The 21,177-nt window shown below is 43.2% G+C and overlaps 2 protein-coding genes across 5 annotated transcripts; one reads left to right on the top strand and one right to left on the bottom strand.

The window, feature by feature from the left end:
• The first annotated feature begins 94 nt into the window (after positions 1–94).
• On the top strand, positions 95–6,500 carry LOC131137373 (rho guanine nucleotide exchange factor 7). Of its 2 annotated transcripts, XR_013630163.1 has the most exons (12): positions 95–581; positions 1,649–1,751; positions 2,140–2,286; positions 3,031–3,117; positions 3,194–3,281; positions 3,464–3,600; positions 3,672–3,818; positions 3,913–3,999; positions 4,737–4,812; positions 4,895–4,971; positions 5,565–5,691; positions 6,030–6,500. XR_013630163.1 is itself a non-coding variant. In XM_058085249.2 (11 exons), the coding sequence occupies exons 1-11, from the start codon at positions 484–486 to the stop codon at positions 5,601–5,603; spliced, it is 1,086 nt and encodes a 361-aa protein (XP_057941232.2). In that variant the 5' UTR covers positions 96–483; the 3' UTR covers positions 5,604–6,500. The 2 variants fall into 2 exon arrangements, 1 of the variants encoding a protein (XP_057941232.2); XM_058085249.2 differs by having other exon boundaries at positions 96–581; positions 5,565–6,500.
• On the bottom strand, positions 6,006–20,335 carry arhgef19 (Rho guanine nucleotide exchange factor (GEF) 19). Of its 3 annotated transcripts, none has more exons than XM_058085245.2 (16): positions 19,996–20,335; positions 12,705–13,374; positions 12,147–12,623; positions 11,311–11,443; positions 10,931–11,016; positions 10,596–10,852; positions 10,354–10,514; positions 10,106–10,258; positions 8,854–8,983; positions 8,672–8,746; positions 8,515–8,604; positions 8,282–8,445; positions 8,054–8,212; positions 7,895–7,974; positions 7,711–7,815; positions 6,006–7,119 (listed from the first exon to the last, which is right to left on the bottom strand). In XM_058085245.2, exons 2-16 carry the CDS (start codon positions 13,351–13,353, stop codon positions 6,962–6,964), a joined length of 2,877 nt encoding a protein of 958 aa, XP_057941228.2. In that variant the 5' UTR covers positions 13,354–13,374; positions 19,996–20,335; the 3' UTR covers positions 6,006–6,961. The 3 variants fall into 3 exon arrangements, with proteins under 3 accessions (XP_057941228.2, XP_057941227.2, XP_078654096.1); XM_058085244.2 differs by lacking the exon at positions 19,996–20,335 and adding an exon at positions 19,401–19,538; XM_078797970.1 differs by lacking the exon at positions 19,996–20,335 and having other exon boundaries at positions 12,705–13,400.
• Positions 20,336–21,177: the final 842 nt, after the last annotated feature.

Raw genomic sequence — 21,177 nt, 5'->3', positions numbered from 1 at the left:
GGTGTACTTCGCCTCTCACCCGAAGACGGCTTGGATAGGCTCCAGAACCCCCCGCGAACCTCGTGAGGAAAAGCGGTAGAAAAAGAATGAATGAACAAAACAACAACGCATGCCGCCATATTTCCAAAGTCGCTGTGGGACTGCTTCAAGACAGGCGCTGGTTTCAGCTACTTTTGTTCAAAACCGAGTTGAGCGGCAGCTGACAGGAAGGAAGGCACAACCACACTGCATCACCGTTTTTTAACTTCAATTCCTCTTCTGACACCTTTTGCTCTGCCAGGCTGGTTGGAAACTAAAAAAAAAAGGGGGAACTCGAGATTAGTGAAGCTACCCCTCCTCCTCTTCTCCTATTCCCAATATCCTCTTTTGGGGTCTTTTGTGTGTGTGTGTGTTTGATGTGTCTGGTTCGAGTGTGGCAAACACACAGTGGGGATGAGAGTTTGAGAGCAGGAGGACCGGATCGGATAAGAGAGGACCCTGTCCATGATGGGATGCTGCAGTATGACCCAGAGGCACACTGGAGTGGATGAGGTGGGCCCTGATGAGATTGAGCTACTGGGACTTTCTAGGGACTCCTCAGGGTAAGACGGACACACTTGAACACACCGCTGAAAAAGACAAGCGCATCATTTGCTTGATAAATGTACACTTTAATGCTGTGGGGGCCGTCATTGGTGTCATGTTGCCGTCATTGGTGTCATGTTGCCGTCATTGGTGTCATGTTGCCGTCATTGTAAAGCATCTTGCAGCCGCCTCCATCGTTTTGTTGTGTTTACTTGACATGAACTTGGAAGCCCAGTGAAGCAGCACTGACGTGATTAGGAGATTACGACAATACAATGGCAGACCTCCTAAAACCTGGGAGATTAACACAGGCTAACCAGCAACAGCCAGCACGTCTAGCTAAGCGGTTATGGGTTTAATTGGAAGCGCTGATGAAGCATGAAGCTCGTCTTAAGTTATTTCTATTATGTTACAAGACATTCATTGCACACATTGATGTACATTTGCCCTACATCATTCTAATAAATTATAATAAAAGTATACAAATAATTAATAGTTCCAATTATACTATGGTATAAAATACTAATATTAGCTCAGATTGTTTATTATTTCAACTGGAGGTGTCTTTAGAATAGATTAGATTCCGAGAAGCCTGTTTCAACTATCAGTCGTATGAAAATGTGGACAGGATTGTACCATTCTGACTACACGGGGGGGGCTACACTCTACACTTTGTTATAAGTAGTATAAGTATTTTTGATACAAATTCAGCTTTTGTGTCAAAAAAAAAGACCTATACTTGGGCAAGATGGCGGGACGTACACACCGCGATCTCCCCTTTTGAAGTCATGATTTATTTATAATATATAATAAATGTATCTGCCAACATCGTATGGCGTTGAATGGGGCCACAGTTGATGTCAGTTACTCACAAAGACGACGGGGGGCCCAACAGGTGCTTCAGTGTCTCGTCTGACAGTAATCTTATTATGTCTGATGGTTGCTGGGCTGCAGGGGGGGGGGCAGATTATTTTGATGTTTTTTGCATCGAAGTCACGAGAAACCTTTTTGTTCAGCATCACCTACCAGGATTTGTACGTGGTCAAATGGGGGTGTCCAACTGTTTTGTGTGTGGTGTTTTTAGGCTGGGGAGTTTGGGAGAGACCAGACTTCCACTGGCGGTGGGGGGCAGCAGAGACGACAAGCAGCCATTATGCTACACGTCACTACGATACCTGGAGAAACAGGTCACTGATGCTGTGTGTGTGTGTGTGTGTGTGTGTGGTCGGGGGGGGTATTTCCAAAAGACCATGCACAGTTCATAAATACATACAGTACTAACACACACGCAGTAGTGCTCAGTCTGCATTATGATTCAAACTTTCCAGGAAGTTCAGAGGATGGGGAAAAAATAAACAAATAGGGAACTCATTGAACTACTTGAAAATGTTACTTGGGTAATAATAATGATGCAATATTATAATGTAATGTTTTATTCTAATGTATCGGTGGCCGAGTAGTTGGAATGTTTTCTCTTATTTGGAATAATGATTATGTTTCTTGTTACGTCAGTTCATCCAAAAAAAACTTCATTTTCAGCAGGGATATTGTGTGATACGGTACTTGTGCCAGCAGGGGGTGCTGTGGGGCAAAAGCAGAGAGGAGCTGCACCTGAGAATCTACTCTCAGAAGCCAGTCAGAGGCTGGGAGGGTCAACCTGCTCACATGTATGGAGAGATCATTCACTCCTCTGTCGTGTGTCTGCACAGCAAGTACCCTCAGGTTAAATGACGCTACATCACTTAGTACATACTACAAGGCACACTACATCACCTAGTGCGCACTACAAGGCACACTACATCACCTAGTGCACACTACATCACCTAGTGCACACTACAAGGCACACGACGTCACCTAGTGCGCACTACAAGGCACACGACGTCACCTAGTGCGCACTACAAGGCACACGACGTCACCTAGTGCGCACTACAAGGCACACGACGTCACCTAGTGCGTACTACAAGGCACACGACGTCACCTAGTGCGCACTACATCACCTAGTGCGCACTACAAGGCACACGACGTCACCTAGTGCGCACTACAAGGCACACGACGTCACCTAGTGCGCACTACAAGGCACACGACGTCACCTAGTGCGCACTACAAGGCACACGACGTCACCTAGTGCGCACTACAAGGCACACGACGTCACCTAGTGCGCACTACAAGGCACACGACGTCACCTAGTGCGCACTACAAGGCACACGACGTCACCTAGTGCGCACTACAAGGCACACGACGTCACCTAGTGCGCACTACAAGGCACACGACGTCACCTAGTGCGCACTACAAGGCACACGACGTCACCTAGTGCGCACTACAAGGCACACGACGTCACCTAGTGCGCACTACAAGGCACACGACGTCACCTAGTGCGCACTACACCACTTAGCGCGCACTACAAGGCACACTAAACCTGGTGCACACAACAAAGCACATTGTTAACACCTGCATTTCTCCTCACAGGAGAAGTGTGAACATTTCCTGGTTTTATTCTCCTTCCACCTGCTCATCCTCTCCTTGGACCACGCTAAGCAAGACTTCATTTATGAGGTGGTAAAGTGATGTTTGGAATGCTTGACCTGTGTGTGAGGGAGGGTCTGATTTAAATTTTTTTGGCGTGCTCCAGGGACTACTTCCTCTTTCCGGACTCTCCTTCCGCGTCATCCCCATGGAGTGTGACGTCTCACAGTCACCTCACATGTTTGAGATTAGCAGTAAGTCTACAAAATGATCTTTAGGGTATATTTATTAGGGCATCATAGATGTGCCAAAAATGATTGGCATTTAAATACTAATTAATTGATCCACTCCACCAATCAGCTCCACCCCACTGAAGCATCCATCAAATTGCCCCTCAGGGATGAATAAAGGGTTTGATGTTCCTTGTTCTATCCAGGCCGGATGATGGAGCCTAAGGTCTTCATAAGTTCCACTGGTGCAGAGCTGCAGACATGGATGCGGCACCTAGAAGACCGGACATACAAGTCCAAGACGCAGCCCATGAGTCCTTCCCGCTGTGCTCTCTCCTATCTAGTAATGAATATTCACGTGCTCGTCAATGCATATGACAAAGAAGCTGTTAATGAACACATTGTTCTCTGCAGTTACCTTGTGATGAGCACTGGAAAAGAGAGGAGCTGAAGAAGTACTTGATGCACGCTCCAATATGGGAGTGGGAGGGTTGCCCTATACAGCATATGGGACCACCAGCCTACTTGTCAGTTGTCCATATCATCAATACGCACAGACAGGTCAGAGATGGCATCTTCCAGCAGGATGATGGATGCATGCGTCGGGTATTTTAGGACAAAATATGACTGATTGTGGTGGTTTTTGTTGTCACAGGGTCTCCAAGAAAGACTGATGGTTCTCTTCCCTCAAGATGTTCTGCTGCTGTCAGTAGACAACAAGCTGCTCAATATCACATATCAGGTCAGAACCATCAGTCTTTTTTTTTTAATAGACTTTTTATCGGTATGTGTACATGTCATATCATGGAGGAAATGTGCTTGCATACAGGAAGCAAAATATTTTTTTCAATTATGTATTCAAAATTATTTACATTTTATGTGCAATTTACTGTTTATGTTGTACATTGTTGTTCATATTTCATTCATTTTCTACCGCTTTTCCTCACGAGGGTCGCGGGGGTGCTGGAGCTTATCCCAGCTGTCTTTGGGCGAGAGGTGGGGTACACCCTGGACTGGTCGTCAGCCAATCACGGGGCACATATAGACAAACAACCATTCACACTCACATTCATACCTATGGACAATTTGGAGTCGCCAATTAACCTAGCATGTTTTTGGAATGTGGGAGGAAACCGGAGTACCCAGAGAAAACCCACGCATGCACGGGGAGAACATGCAAACTCCACACAGAGATGGCCGAGGGTGGAATTGAACCCTGGTCTCCTAGCTGTGAGGTCTGCACGTTGTTCATACTTGATGTCATCTATTTATTCTAGCCGTTTCCCACCACGATTAGTAGCCACGTTCGGTTACCGATGCTGTAGAAAACCTAAACCTAGAAATCCAGCTGAATAGGTGCAGATTCTGGAAGGACAATAACGTTTTGTGTGCTGCTGCTCTATAGGAGCCCACAACTATATGTATGAGTATAGTTGTGTATGAGTATAATAATGCTTTAATGCAATGGTACATTCATAGGGCAGGCTACCGCGTCAAGGCATCGAAGCCACAGAGAAATCAGCCCAGCCTGGAAGACTCGAGTTTGAGCTGCGAGGTATGCAAAGCATTCAATATACTATATATACAAAGTTTATATGTAAACTATTACAGTATTCAATAGTACTGTTGTGTTGTAGGAGCGCTGGTGGAGCCGCTGCAGGTATCTTGTACCTGCATGGAGGATCATCACAACTGGATCTTTCACTTACAACAGGTATGACTGTTATCTGTTTGTACAAACACTCCAATTGTATTTATATCTAGTACAGAGTACTGATTCAAACTACAAAGGAGGGGCACTTTGGGCGTGTGACCAATCACAGCGGAGTGGGCATGCCTGTGGGTGGAATAAATTGACACTGTGTTGGCACAGGAAGCACAAATCAAATGAAATACAGCTGTAATAGGAGCAGATTCTGCTAAATCTAAAGTTTCCTGTGCGGGGTTATTGTGTGTAGCTGCTCTATCGGAGACCACAACTCAATAAAAAGGGTTGGAAAATGAACATAAGAAGTCCAATAGACAACAGAATGATGCCCCCACTGTAGTGTCTCTCTTGGGGTTTTCCACCTCCCTCGCTGCTCTGACAGTCAACATGCACTGACTTGTTAGAGAGCAACATCCCGGTCTTCCTTTTAATATTTCAAAAAATCTACCTTATGTATAGTTTCTAGTTCTTGTGTTCACAAATTATAAATGAGTATAATTACATTTTATTTCACCCTTTTCTGACACTGTATTTTTGAAGATGTCAAATGTAAAGTTTGCATGGAAAATGTCAAATCGTCTTGTGTGTTTGTGCTCTAGCGAGACAAGAGCAAAGGAGTGGCAAGGAGACCATCATAACAAAAGAAGAAGCACACCCCAATGGATGCAGCTGAGTATGCGGAATAGTGTTTGGACTTAGCTGAAGGGAGGTGTGCATTATGTACAGGTACGATGAGTATGCATAAACATGGAGTGGACATCTTCTCCAACCAACTTTGTCGCATTCTTTAAATCTTTTTGTGACTTTAACACAACAAACTGCTTACAGACAAGATCGAGTGAATATAATCTAGTTTATTTAATGGTTGAAATGTTTAGTACTGTGTAGACTTCCAACCTGTTGTCTGATTAATGCAAACAAAATGTACTGCAGGGGTGTCAAACGTGGCATGGGGGGTAGTTTGGGTGTTTTAGTGCATATTTTGTATATTTTTGGGGAAATAAAATTATTTCAAAATTGATGAGATGCCCCCCACATCCTTAAATTTTTCTGTATGTGGACAGATACTGTACAAGATTTCATTTTGCATTGGGGCTGAGTGGAGCAGTGACCAACCAGAGCCAGCAGATGGCCCTCCACCTACAGGTCGTGAGTGATAATCTAGTACTTGATGCTTTTTTTAATGAAATACAACATGTGACTTTGGCAAGTCCAAATATTATAACTCTTAAACATATATTTATTATATTTTCTATGTATTTAGATGTAGTGGTCTGCTCTCCAAACATGCCACAGTTAGGAATGCTCCGATCAGGGTTGTTTGCTGCCCATTCCAATAGCATCATACATGACACCGATCACATGGATAAAGTTTACATTAACATTTGGATGGATTTGCTTTTACAAATGCAAATACATGGGAAATGAACTGATCACAAAATATTTAGTAGCTCAAGATAACAAAATTAACAGAATAAAATAGGACTAATAAATATGTTTTTAAATATAAATTTGTCCTGCTCAACTTAAAACAGCGTCCAGCTTGCTTTCATCACTATTAGTGCTGTCAACTATTTGGTTTCTTTACGACTGCCAATATTTAAATTGTCAACGATACTCAAAGGTTAGTACGTACAACATGAATGTGACATTCACTTGTGGATTCCCTTCAAAAAGCAAAATGTCATTTGGACTACAAAAACCAGAAGCTAGATAGATCTCACTCACTAGCTGGCACACATGCCGCCAACACACCCATCGGTTTAGGTGATTGGCTTTGAAAGGTGTCTATCGGCTTAGGATATTATGGGATTTTTACGGAAATCGGACGATATTGATCAGTGGCCAATCGATCGGAGCATCCCTAGTTACAATACATAAATGTTACATCAAGGCATCGAACCAGCAATCTTCCTGAGTCACGTCGACTAGTTTTTCAAAATATATATTTGCGTTTGTGTCAAATTAGGATTGTGAGACCACTCCCAGTGTCTCTTCACTCATCCTCGCCTTGCAGTTTCTGTGTGACACATTTAATGCGGATGTTTTCCCGGAGGTTGCGGAGGCGTGCGCTGCGGCTGGTGATTTCCTCAATGTAGGATTTGGGGAACCAGCCCCGTTCCCCATCAGACAACCTGATGCCTTCCACCCAGCCTGGAAAGAACCACAGCAACGATCCTTAGACATTTTAAAAATATTTCATTTTATTATTACCACCCGTCATACAATTTGGCTACTGTTAATATTAGGACGTAAAAACTCTAAATCTTAACTCGGGGATGGATTGGCCATCGGAACTAAACATTTTAATGTCAGAGGTTTTATTTACGTTAATATTTGAATCTGTGTGTTTGGTTTGGAAAACAGAGGCGCCACTGTAATGGTTCACAACACTTGCTTAACGGTTTATGAAGTTTACATAAGAACATGAACGTCTGCTATTTTCACACTTTGTAATCATTTCTACCTATAATGGTATAATCTTGAAGTGGGGAACTGCACTTTTTTGAGAATTTTGCCCATCATTCACAATCAGAACACATTTCTTTTCCTGCCTCTGTGTATTCTCGCACGAGAAAACGAGTTATGAGCTAGCTAACAACGGACGTCCTGGGGAAATACCTATTTTGATGCTATAGCCCTCTTATTGGATTGGTCATCGTTAACATAAACTTACCTTCTGTTTTAACAAGGCTTTGTGTATTTATGTACGGACTGTATTTCCATATGTGAGAGTTTACTTACCGTCACTTGTGATGGTCTTGGCATGAAGAATGTCAGCCTTCTCCAGCGTCAACTCATCATGTTCCTGGGCCTGGTAGCTTCTAATGCACTGCACCTGGGATATGTCTGGGAGGGCAACATGGAGGCATAAATGAGAGATACACAGAACGAGTGTTAATGGTGGTTTTTCCAGCTGTGTACGGACCATCATTCTCACTGGCGTTCTCTATGTCCTCCAGTGGATCTGATGGAAACATGGCAGTGATCCATCGCTGCTTCCCGCTCCTTGGTGCACACATAAGTACCAACATTAAAGCTAAAGAAGCACCTCGTTCATGTATGACAGCAACGAGTGAAGACGCACTCTGTGAGCGATTTGAGCAGGATCTGATGTTTGAGCTGCTGTCCTTCATACAGCTGGAGGTGGAAGATGAAACCCGAGATGCCCTGCAGCTTGTGACTCAGATCCTTCACTTTCAGCTCCCCTATCTTGGCATGCACGAACACCAGGAACTTCCAAGTGCTGCAAGACAACAAATAACACTCATTTGTGCCCAAATACCACAGGAGGCGCACATGAATGCTGACTCACTCTTTCCTCCTGGACAGCAGCAGGCAGTCATTGAACAGGTGTAGATACACTGGCTTGGTGGGCAGCTTGAGCTTGGATCCAGAAATACTCATCGTCTGAGTGTCCACCTCCAGGAGCTCACCGTGCTTCACCAGCCAGCGAGACTGGGAGATAAGAGGAAAGATCTAGAAAGAAAGGAACTAATGTGAGTAAACTACAAACAAGATACTGTAGAGCTGATGAAGTGGTATCACCTTGCCCTCAAAGTCAATCTTCTTATTGAGGTGGATGAGTTCTTCCATTCTCTTCATGGATTGCACACTGCAGTTGCACTCTTTAATCATCTAAGATAAGACAGTCACTCTAGTTATTGCTGCTTATTATTTTTCTTATTAGATTGACAGGAAATACCCTTTTCAACTCATTGAAAGCCTTTGTTGCCGTGTCTTCATCTCGAGAACCCGGTTTCGTCCTCTTTAAGATGTTCTGCAAGGTAAAGGAGAGAGAAGGTGTTTGGCCGGCGCTGTGATGACATTCGCACGGTTGAAGTTGCATTTCATGTTTGCACTTGAAACTCAATTACTGTCATGTACCTCCACCAGCATTTTAAGCCGCGTGATCCTCTGGAATGGCAGGATTAGGAAGGAGGTCAGAGGTAGTCTTTGGCACACGGCGTCCTCCTCCAAACGAGCCAAGATGAAAGGGAAACGGGGGCTCTCCTGCCTGAAAGCAGCAGATTTTAAAAAGGCAAACAATTGTTACAAATGTGATTAAAAACCATTGTACGGCTTGGATGTGGTTCATCTTGCAGCATGTTAGGTCATGCAAGCGTCAGGCAACACCTGAACACCCTTAGCAGCAACATACTGTACATACTTTACATTGTAGACCTAAAGACATATTATAGGCATTTTCTCTGCTCTGTAAAGTTTGACTGTGTGTTACGGTAGTCACGTTAAAGATATGAAACTTATTCCACAAAATGACAAACATTTTAGTATTCCAGCTGTTTTTAAACACGTATTTCTAGCAGAAGGCTCTCACAACAAGATCCATGAATTTGTATCTGCTGTCGCTGTGAGTATGTGTGAAAATGGCGACTTCGCGTGATGGTACTGATGCACTGTCGGTAATTTTTCCCGGTATTATTGTCATTTATTCAGTGGTACTTGGCATACGAGGGTCCCAACTAACTTTTTTTTAGATGCGGGCCGTCTCTTGGGTGTTTTTTTTTTTTTTTGCTTTGAACTGCCAGCTAAAATTTGGGTTGCTAAGAGCTAGCACCGCTAGCATTAGCTAGCATTAGCAGCGCCCTAGCTAGTCATCACCACATCAGTAAAACAAATAGCCATCAAATTCATCTTATTGATTATGTGTTTGGTAAAACATCAAATAAATCTGCCCCAACATTTGTTTTTCAAATAGGTTGTGTACCAAACAAATATGCACATTAACACTCAATAATGTCATCAAACTTACCTTTATGCATTCCCACATATTATCAGTATCTGGGACCAAATATGAGGTGAAAGAAAAAGGGGATACAGTACACTAGTCTATCCGTACAGCATGGGACATAGTTAGAAGGTGCATTCAAGGACCGTCAAACAAGTGGGACAAAACACTGCTCGCATTAAATATGCAAAAGCTGTGGGATTCCTAACTGTATATTATTTTTTATATAAATAATAGCCCATATTTGCAAAATGGATATCCCCTTACATAAAATTTGATGTAGTTATAGTTGTATATCAAATCATTTACCACAAAGAAACATAGTGGCTGTTAACTAATGGGTTAGAACAGCTTATTAAAGATGTGTCATGTGTTTCTGATACTACTCACAGTAGACGCTGATATGTCTGTTCTTGGTAAGCCTGGTTGGTTACATAAGGCAAGTAGACCCTGCGTAGAGCCGGACAGTGATCCAGTACAATGTCACACACGTCAAAACGCAGGATGTCTTCCTCCAACCTGTACTCCAAGTCCTGAAGGAACCTAGAAAAATCATCAAGCGTGATGGATTCACCCTGAGAGGAAGAAGTGGCGAGGGTGGGTGTGTTCAAAGACAGACAAGCGGTTTATTACTTTACCTCTCACTGACATCTTTGACCTCGGGCAGCTTGGAGAAGAGCCATTGCTTGTCCTGAGCTCCGAGACAATCCGAGAGCTCCTGTGAGAGCATGAAGTGATCTACCACAATTGTCAAGCTGCGGATGTATGAGGCCTCAGATGTGACCAGCTCAAACTTGGCCTGGGTGGAGGAGGAACACCACATGAGATATGAAAGCCTGCTTGTGTGGTGAAGACATCCAGTCAGCGACGTTGAAACCACCTCCTGTAACTTCCTTTCCTCGTTGCTGAAGTTGTCCAGCTGACCACTCGTGCGGACATCCGGGATGTCCTGCCACAGGGCGAACACGGAACCTCGCGAGGAACGAAAGGAACTGGACGGAGACAAGTTTGATGGAGACGGTGTTCCGTTGGAACCCTCGTCCCTTAAACGCTCGTCTTCTGCGCCTGGTTCGTTGCCCTGTTGCCTCTGGATCTCTCTGTTGATGGCGACATCGCTGTATTCTTGGTACAGCATGGCTGCAGGAAAAATGGAAACCTGGTTCAATTGCCACTTTAAATACATCAGGTACACAAGTGCTGGAAAAAGTAACTTACAACTTGGTAAGAACCTTGATAAGCGATTGGAAGACCCAATGGTAGTTGGTGTGCACGAGTCCTCTTCTACTGACTTCTTTCGCATTCTGTCGAGATTATTCTTCAGTCAATATTAAATCATTTTGGACAGTGAAGCGATACATAATATCAATATTTAAATTAAGGGTGCTCCGATTGATGGGCCACCGATGGGTATTGGCCGTTATCAGTGAAAAAGGAAGTTGAAACAGGCGTTGATATTGTATCTCCCCTCCGAGCACAGAAAAGGGAGTTGGCTGCATTTACTCTTCAGAAGCCACTCATGAATTATCGGTATCGGCAACATAAAATCTTTATCGGAACATCCCTGATTTAAATATGTCCTTTATGTCCATATTCACCCCAGTTTGGTGCTCCACCAATGTGTAGATAATGCACCGTCGCTGCTGGCCAGTGGTGGTGCGGGTCCTACAGGACTGTGGGGGGCACTATCACTGGAGCCCGAGCTGCAGCTCTTTGAGTTGGACTTGGAATCTAAGACACATTTAAACAGCAGTGCAAATGTCGTAAAATGTGTTGGAAATCGTTTTTTTATCGTCCCATGGCACGTTCTAAAAATACTAAAGGATCAACAAAAATGTATAATGTAAGACGAAAAAGGTTAAATCAATTCATACGTGGGATTACTAGATGGACTTTATGTTGTTATATGTTGATGATCTTGATTAATCATGTCTTGAAGCAACTGAAGCAAAAGGGCCTGTACTACTTGGCTGCAACCAGCAGAGGCGCTGTTGCTCCAGTCTCAACTAGTTTGGTGTCTTAAGAAGTCATGGACAGTTGCAAACAGATTTTTGTTTCATATTATTCTTTAGTGGCTACACGGCGGTCGAGTGGTTAGTGTGCAGACCTCACAGCTAGGAGACCCGAGTTCAATTCCACCCTCGGCCATCTCTGTGTGGAGTTTGCATGTTCTCCCCGTGCATTCCAAAAACATGCTAGGTTAATTGGCGACTCCAAATTGTCCATAGGTATGAATGTGAGTGTGAATGGTTGTTTGTCTATATGTGCCCTGTGATTGGCTGGCCACCAGTCCAGGGTGTATCCCGCCCCTTGCCCAAAGACAGCTGGGATAGGTTCCAGCACCCCCCTCGTGAGGATAAGCGGTAGAAAATGAATGAATGAATTATTCTTTAGTCATGTGACCTTGTCTATTATTTGTCATTTTTTAACTCACTGTCGAGGGTCCAACTGCTAGAACTCTGTCGGTCCCTGGAGGCGACACGGGCCGAGAGTGACTTTCCCAGCTTCAAGGTAAAGGAGTTCTTCCTTTGGGACAGCTGGAGTCTGGAGATCAACTCTGAGGCAGAAAAGCGACGTCGCTCATGGTCTCCCCTGCGTGGTGGAAAACTGCCCCCGGTTGCAATGGATGCATCCAGACTGTCTTTGGCCACCCCGTGCACTGAGTCCTCTAACATCTGCAGCGGTTCTGCAGGTAGATCTAAGATGTCATCCTGAGTAACGTCCTGCAGGTCTGGACCTGGAGCATCGGAAAATGAAGTATTTGTGTTGGCCTCTTGTGAGGACTGTCCACTGATGTCTTCCTCCAGGAAAGAAGTAAAAGGTCCGGGGAAGATGAAGTCTGCATCCAGGATGGGGCTGCTGAGGGATTCATCACTGAGGCTGTCTGAAGAATAAACCTGCATCTTACGGCCTGCAGACATCAAAATGACTTACTGTACACACATAATGAAAAAAATGATCTGTCAAAGAATTATAGCATGAGCACACTCACGGATGGACTTCTCTTTGAGTGAACCCTGAGATGTTCTCCTGTGGAGCTGATAGGAATCCGGGTTATGAAAGTCTGGATCCTCAGTTGGAGATGGGGAGCATGGTGTCTGAAAGTCCCAGGAATCTCTGTCTGTGTAGAGGGAGGAGAGTGGAAAAGGCAGAGGGAGACTAAGAGATGTTTGGAGAGAATGGTACACTGATGTGACACTTTGTGGACCTTCAGTCTGCTCGTGTAAAGACGTCCTCAGACCACTTTGGCTTTCTATGTCAGCCAGAATTGAAGGCAACAGTGTTACATCCTCATTGATTGTTCCGTGGCAGCTTTGTGGCAAGTCAATCAGTTCACTTTGTGAGCATCTCAAGCTGTATTGTCCGTCTAGAACGTCTGTCCTTGGAGAGCTGCGTACGTTTAGTTCAGGGGTCTCTGGTTGCTGACGGTCGATGAAGGTCAAAGTCTCCTGCTGACACACAGCAACATGCTTGTGGTGACACGAGCGGAGGAGCGGTTCGTCGTCTTTTGCCTCGGAGATCACAACCGCAGACTTGCCCGGGTCGGGCATCCACATGCCGGGACCTTCTCCTCTGCAGTGCAAAGCGTGGTGATGCGGCTGAAAATCAGGAAAAGGTTCAAGTCCATAGCCGGGAAGCATGGCTGCTCAACCCCTCTGGAGCTGAGAGAACAGAGGACAGATGTCAGCATTATCCTTGAATGTAAATGGATGGAAAGATTTAGAATTTGTGTGTAAGCCTATGTGAATAGACAGACACATGTCCTTGTATGTGAATGGAGCAACATTCCAACATTCCAATTACATTGGAAGAGGACGTGAACAAGATTCATATCTACTGTATTTTTGGATCATGTGGAACATCATCATTGCATTATTATTATTTATTCATTCATTCATTTTCCACTGCTTTTTCCTCACGAGGGTCGCGGGGGTGCTGGAGCCTATCCCAGCTGCCTTCGGGCGAGAGGCGGGGTACACCCTGAACTGGTGGCCAGCCAATCACAGGGCACATATAGACAAACAACCATTCACACTCACATTCTTACTGATGTTTTTTTAAAATTATATGTGCAATTTACTGTTTACGCTGTACATTGTTGTTCATATTTGATGTCATCTATTCTCCACATTATTATTATTATTATTATTATTATTATGCGGAAGCCAGGCAAAGACATTTCGTTGGCAATTTCACTGCTGTGTTATTGTGCAATGACAGTAAAGGAAGTCTATCTATCTATCTATATGAATGGAGAGGCAGATTTCTACATTGTCCTCATATTTGAATGGATAGACAAAATTTACACTGGATGTGTGAGCGAACAAAAGACATGTCTACATTATGTGTGAATGGACAATTGTTTTTTTATGTTTGTGAATGGAGAAGCAGATTTTAACATTGTACTAGCACACTCTATGCCAGGGGTCGGCAACCTTTACTATGAAAAGAGCCATTTTACCCAATGCCCACTGAAGAAAAATAGCCTGGAGCCGCAAAACATATAGTATGTTTAAAACAACATTGGAGGGAATTTGGGGGTATCAAAGTAGTTCAGATAAGAAAAGACGAGTTGGAGTACTCTTGCTAGTTTTGGAGATAAACTTACATAAATGTATGTGTAAACTACTGTAAACGTAAAAACAAGTTCCCATGCCGCTGTTTTTAAATTATCTCAAATTTATTTTTTAGATTTGTAGGTAAGTATTACTTGTTTTCCTTCATGTACTGAACTGGATAGCAGTCAGAACTCACTCAGGATGCATTCATGGTCTCAGACAAAGTTGGATTTTTTAAAACTCATTACAAAAGACGTGCATTTTCCCCACTCGGGTGTTAAAAATATTCAAGCATCGCAAAGGGAGCCACAATAAAGAGGCTGAAGAGCCACATGCGGCTCTGGAGCCGCAGGTTGCTGACCCCTGCTCTATGCACAATGAGGTACAAATGACGCTTGACAGTATAACTATATAATATTAACCCACACTTCCTCTTCCTGTCTTGTCAATGCAAGCCACACCTGTTCTGGCAAATGTACAAGTCACCGGTTGGATTTTATCTCTCCCCTTACAACACGCACCGTAGCACAATGGTTACCTGTTCCCAGACAAAGGTTGTCTTTATGTGTGTGTGTGTGTGTGTGTGTGTGTGTGTGTGTGTTGTTAGAGGCTTTGCTGTACTGGAGACAGGACAACTGAGAGACTGTGGGAACTGCATACACTGATCCACTCTTACAGTGCCGTCACTAAGGTGCAAAATACGCATACTGCATAATGATACACTAGGATGCATATGATCAGCCACAAACACTGCAACAATAAGCAAATATTCAACTGGTATAATATTAGGATTTTTAAGAGTAATACACACACATACAAACTACAAACGATTCCACCTACACACCCTTCTTAATTATCAAATTACACCATTAGAAATCCAATTCCAGAGACCTTAATCTGCTGTGTCCTAGCAGGCTGTTATTAAAAGGGTCTTACTGTATAATAAGACTCTGCTGAATTAGGTTTCTTGCCCTGTAATTTTGGCTGCTGTAAGGGACTGATGCAGTCTGCATGCATCATGGTCACGTATGTGCATAAATCCACGACTGACTGGTTCACAGCCTGTTGCCTTTTTTCATGGCAAAATGAAAGGCTGGTTTGTCAGGAGAGGAATGAGGGTGTTAAAAGAGATGGATTTACCTTGTACAGACAATTCTCAGTTGACTTACTGCATGTAATGCTGTGATTGTGTTTCATCTGCTTAATAAGTAAACACACTTGCCGTAATTACAGTAGCCAGGAACAACCTTGTTAGATTTATTTCATCATTTTTTTAACAGTGTCATATTATAACACATATGTGTCAACTATGCCGGAACTAGTAATTAGTTTATTAAGTAGTTTACTATTCATGTGACATTTAGGAATTGTAGATGTAGTACAGCAAAGTAGTTTAACTTTAGGTAGAGCCATGGAGAAACAACATGACTATTGTTCCTCATTTGTCCTTTAATGGAACACATTCTCATGCCACCCCCCTACCCACAGCGAGCCAGTTGGTGGGTCAGGGTGTGTGACAGACCGACCGGAGTGTCCTCACAGTATGGTGAGAGTAGTTGTGTGTGTGTGTGAGATGGCACTTAAAGATGCTCACATCAGCACACTAATTGGCAAGCAGTAGACTCCAGAGCCCAAGCATTGTCTGCACACAGCAGACATGACGTCATTCAGCCACACATGTGGAAAAGCAGTCCTTAAACGCACAGATATGCTAAGTTCATTCTTTTGTATTGTGTGGAACAAAATATTTTTTATGTAACTTTCACTAAATGTCAATTGTCAGTTCATATATTATTAAACATAATTGGTTTTCACAATATTTTTTTATTCCAAATTCAATGGTATGATTATTGTTTTTAGCAGAAAATGATGTGGTTCATCGTCACACCCACTTAAGTAACCAAAAATGGCTCCTGTGATTTTAAACCTGATAAGGTCACATAAGTTGACACTTATTTGGCACAGCATTAAAAAGGCAAACAAATGTCCACCATGGTATTTCAATCTGCTCCGATCTAAAAAAGCAAAACTTGAGTTGCAATCTCGCTAAATATACAAGATGTCAAGTTAATGCATTTTTTGTCAGATTAGAGTACAAACATGGATGAGTGATCTCAGGTCAGGAGGGGTTGTAAGCCCCTTCTTGCCCTCGCGAGACAGATGAGGACCCCAGAGGCTACAAGAGGAGGCGGGCAGGAGGCTGGTTTACCTTAATATTTACACATGGCGTTGCTCTTACTATTACAGCCTCGGGAAAAGTACCTACACCACCAAAGCATGTCAGCTGACACACCTGAATCTGTCTCCTTGCAGCAGACAAACAAATCTCTCATTTAGGATAGCCTGAAAGAATGGTCACCATCTCACAGGTAAACGGCAAAGAAGTTTGGACCTTTGACCTGCATCAGTCTACCCCGCCTACAAATCTGTCTCTTCTTCCACCACAAGAGGAGTATTCATGTGTCGCTCTGTACACACACAGGCGATTTTTTTCATCACATTTTAATCTCGCAAGATCTCTGGTAAAGACACTCCCTTACAAAAGAAGCAACCTTTTATAATGCATATCACTGATTCATTGATTAATTATTTACTTAACATGTGTTAAATAGCTAACTAGGATAAAACTGAAGGAATGTAATGCAGCCACACAGTCATTTTACTGTGGACACAAGTTAGAGTGTGTCCTGGCGGGCCCACGATATTACAAACTGCTACAACGTGTGATAATGGAGTCGTCACGGCAACAACAGACAGCCATTGAATCATCATCAAGATGCTGAAGCTACGCATTTAAGAAAGATACCGTAGCTTTAATACTACAGGCTCTAATTTCATGAGTTGCGCAATGTAGCACAGGGTGGTGGAGCGTAGCGCAGTGGTAATTTGGTAGACTGGGCTGTGCTGAGATGGGCATGGCGGCGCACCAGTGGAGGTGTCCACATTTTCAGCTTGGCGCAGTGACAAATCCATGACAAAAGTGCGCGCCAAAGGTGCGCTGAAAGCTTGTCAAATCCGGCCTGGTCTAGTCTTGGCGCAGGCGAAGCGCACCCTGCGCAGTGGTAAATTGTCTGACAGGCACACAGTGCACACACGTCACCAAAACCTCACAGGCAGGTGTCAGGCACATTTTAGTGGAAAAAAGAATGACAGCAAACACTAATGTAACCGTCTGAACCACAGTATAACCATTTTTCACTTTTCTGCTCCACTTGTGAGCGCTAAGAGTGTGGGCTAACCCTGTTTATTATCTGAACAGGTAGAAACACGTACACAGGTAGGTGTGGCTCAGATGGTACAGTGGTCGTCTCACAACCTGAAGGTTGTGGGATGGACCTCCGTCCTGCTGTCATCATGACGAAGTATCCTTGGGCAAGATCCCTAGTTACTCCTGATGATGCCTCACCACTATACATGATTGACTTAAAAAAAAGGGGGGGGGGGGGTAAGCACTTAAAGTGACCATTTAGTGAAAAAGTGACCAAGTATGGCGGCCCAGAATCCACAGTCATGTCAGGTCAAATTAAACACACCTGCTCAGACAAAACATTTGATGCAAAGAAACATTTAATTTCGCATGACTGCAAATGTCAGACAGGTGTGTGCAGTCAGTGGCGTGATGCTCACCACCTCGGGCCTCAAAATTTGCACGGCTGCTTTAACCGGCTGAAATGTGCCAAATATTCTCAGCGGCACAGATTCAGTCAAAAAATAAACATCAAAATGTGGACTGCTGTCTTAAATGACTTCACTTATCACACCCACTTTGCAGTGATTGGCCATGCTCCCAAACTACTTCCTGACTATTGAGTACAACACGTTCTAATGTAGTGGGTATAGGAGTTGATAATAAATGAATAAAGTCTTTGGAGAGCTAATTAAAAAGTGTTTAGGAACTAATGGCTCATATACTTGACAAACGTGTACAGCAGGGGTCTCAAACATGCGGCCCATGGGCCAAATGTGGCCCGCAGGACACTAGTTTGAGGCCCCCGCCTTGATATGAAAGTTTAATGTTAGTGTGGCCCGCGCCACATATGGATGCTGTATGGTATCATGTACCCAGAAAAAATTATTACGTTTGATTAATGTTCATGTTAAAGGTTAAATAACTTATCCTCCCTATCCGTGTGGAAGTGGTAAGTTTTTGGCTATTTAAGTTTAAAGGAAATAACTTGAAGGCTACCGTTTAGGTCGCTAGCTCTCTAGTTTGCGAGTTAGCAAACTCAAGACCCTGCAGTTGTGCAATATGTTGTAAATTGTAAATAAAAAAAAGTATAAATGTGACTATAGTCGTGTTTTGTCCTGTCTACAGGGCTCTTTGTTAATTTTAATCTGAACAAAAATAATTTGTCTACCCACCAACTATATGTGGTTTCTTAAGTTTTTATTATTTGCAGTTTTATTATCATTATTATTATATTTATTTATTACTGATTGATTGATTTTCTTTATTCTTGATTTGTTTATTTTTCATCTTATTTTGTGCAGAAAAATAAAAATTACGATATTTGAGAACAGTGGAATGTTTTATCAGAGCTTTTATTGTAGAAAATCGGAACCAAAGCATTGAAAAAGTTTTTTCTGTTTTTAATAAATGCGTTTTTTTTTTTTTTGAAAACCTGATACGGCCCAGCCTTGCCCAGACCCTAGCTCCAGTGGCCCCCAGGTAAATTGTCGGCTACACTATAGTATATCAGATAATCCATCCGCAACCCTCCACTGACAACAATATTTGCTATTTCAACCAGACCGTCGACACACATATATGCATGAACACACACGCACGTGTTTGACATGACAGCTCATTTAGTCATCAGCATTGTAGACAGTCACCTCAGTCTACCCTCTCTAGGCCAGACTTTAAAAGGAGCTGATGATGAGTCACAATGTTATTTCATTCTACCAAAAAAAAACAACAAAACAATTAGGCTGCCTGTGATGAAAGTGTGTCAACAAACAAACACAACTGCAACACACCCATGCACACATTTCCACATCAAGTCCTTACTTTACAAGCTGATATGTCTCCCCCTGAAGCTGGGTCCTGTGTTAAATATTAGAGCAGCGCTCAGTCATGTACAGTTTTTAACAAGCGCCCATGCAGCATACCCCAGACGTGTGCTTACCTGCCCTACTGGGAACCAACTCATTGGTTTACACTGTAACCATCACGTTGGTGTAGCCATTCTACATAGCCACTGCAAAAATTGACAAGCAACAACTTCTTCCTCCCGTGGAATACATTACTAAAGGGAAGCAAAAGGGCCCCTGGGAAGCCCCACCTGATGTTTAGCCACAATTAGTGCCAGGTGAAGTCACTCTAAACCACTTTAGTGCAAATGCTAAAACCAATCCAATGTAGGACAATATAGAGTATTAGTATGCTAAGACAACAAATTTCTGTAAAAGATAGTAAAGTCATTAATAATATATTAATTTTATTTATACCAATATGCCAAGGGCCAATGAAAAATGAGCTGCGGACAAAAAATGCCCCCCAGGCCGCACTTCGTACACCACTGAGCTCAACACTTGTGTTTTCTGATTATATTCTATGAAAGAGACTGAATATAACTTTAGCAGGTCATCATAGCATTGCTAAAACAACAAATCCAACAAATTCCTGCATCTTCTATCTTTCAGGATAGAGTGATTTCAATGCTTTTGTGTGTCTAATTCATGACATTTGTGTAGCATATTAACAAATGTTGTGTTCAATACCTCATAGGTGTGAGCAGCCTAGTGTGTCTGCTGGATGGAGACCACCAGCACCACCACCAGCATTGGCAGCAGCAGCAGTGTGAAAGTCCACGCCTGCAAAGGCTCGGGCTGAGGAGCCGTATTATCCATTGCCACTTGGTGTTTCTTCCTCACAGCTTCTGTCCTCCTTCTCCTTCTCCTCCCTGCTTGTTATTCTTCTCTTTCTTTCAACTTCCACTCCTCCTTTGGGAAACAACACAGAAAAGAAGTTCAAAAACAGCCAGCAACATATGCACATCTGACTGTCTAAGGTTCCGTCCTTCTCACTCCTTTCCCCTTCTTCCCTCCCTCTCTCTCTCTCTTACTTTCTGCTACTGTTGTCCTTTCATTTTCTCCCCCTCCCACCCTCTAACTCTAATGGTGAAAGTGTCTCACTGCAGCAACTGCATGAGTGACACACACATTTTATCGACATGGTGCATACTGTGTTTTATCTCACAGTCATCGCACAAAGTGACAACACGCATTTTATGACAGGACAGTTGTACTAAAATAACATATGGTGATCGTACCCCACTCTTTATAATACTTCTTAACACTATAACCTACACAGTAAGCTTTCTAGTTCTTCCAGAATCTGCACCTATTCAGCTGTATTTCTTTGGATTTTGTGATTCCCGCGAAAATGGTTTGTTTTAATGTATTCCACCCACGGCCCGCCTCGAGGCATGCCCACTCTGCTGTGGTTGCTCACACTGCGAGTGCATACAAAAACCCACCAATTGTGGTGAAAAAGGGTATTAGCAACTCCAGACATCGGTGACCTTCTAATTTGCACCCCACTCCCTGAATGCACACTCTATCATGCTACACAGACAGTCACTTACTTACACAAAATAAACACAGGTATGACACTTATGTGTAAATGGTTACTCACAGCTTGCTCTTCTGACTCTTGTGAAGTTGGAAAGCCATTAGATTTCAGCAACAGTTTGGGGATAGTCCATCTTCGACCAATGCGCCTTGCTAAAACCGTGAAAAGCTACGACAAAGCTGGCGGGTAGGGGTGGGTGTTTGGTTCAAAATATTTTTGTATCCCTCTTCCTGCTTTTGCGTATTGTAGCTCTACTTAAAACTCCTCTAAGGTCCAAATGTGCAAAGTGCATATTCTAGCAATTTTTCAACAGGTCTGTACGTCATACT

Source organism: Doryrhamphus excisus, linkage group LG17 (genome assembly GCF_037039965.1).
Source record: "Doryrhamphus excisus strain RoL-2023G ecotype Guam linkage group LG17, RoL_Dexc_Guam_v1.1, whole genome shotgun sequence".
Classification (NCBI taxonomy): domain Eukaryota; kingdom Metazoa; phylum Chordata; class Actinopteri; order Syngnathiformes; family Syngnathidae; genus Doryrhamphus; species Doryrhamphus excisus.
This window is presented reverse-complemented; position numbering and strand designations above follow the sequence as displayed.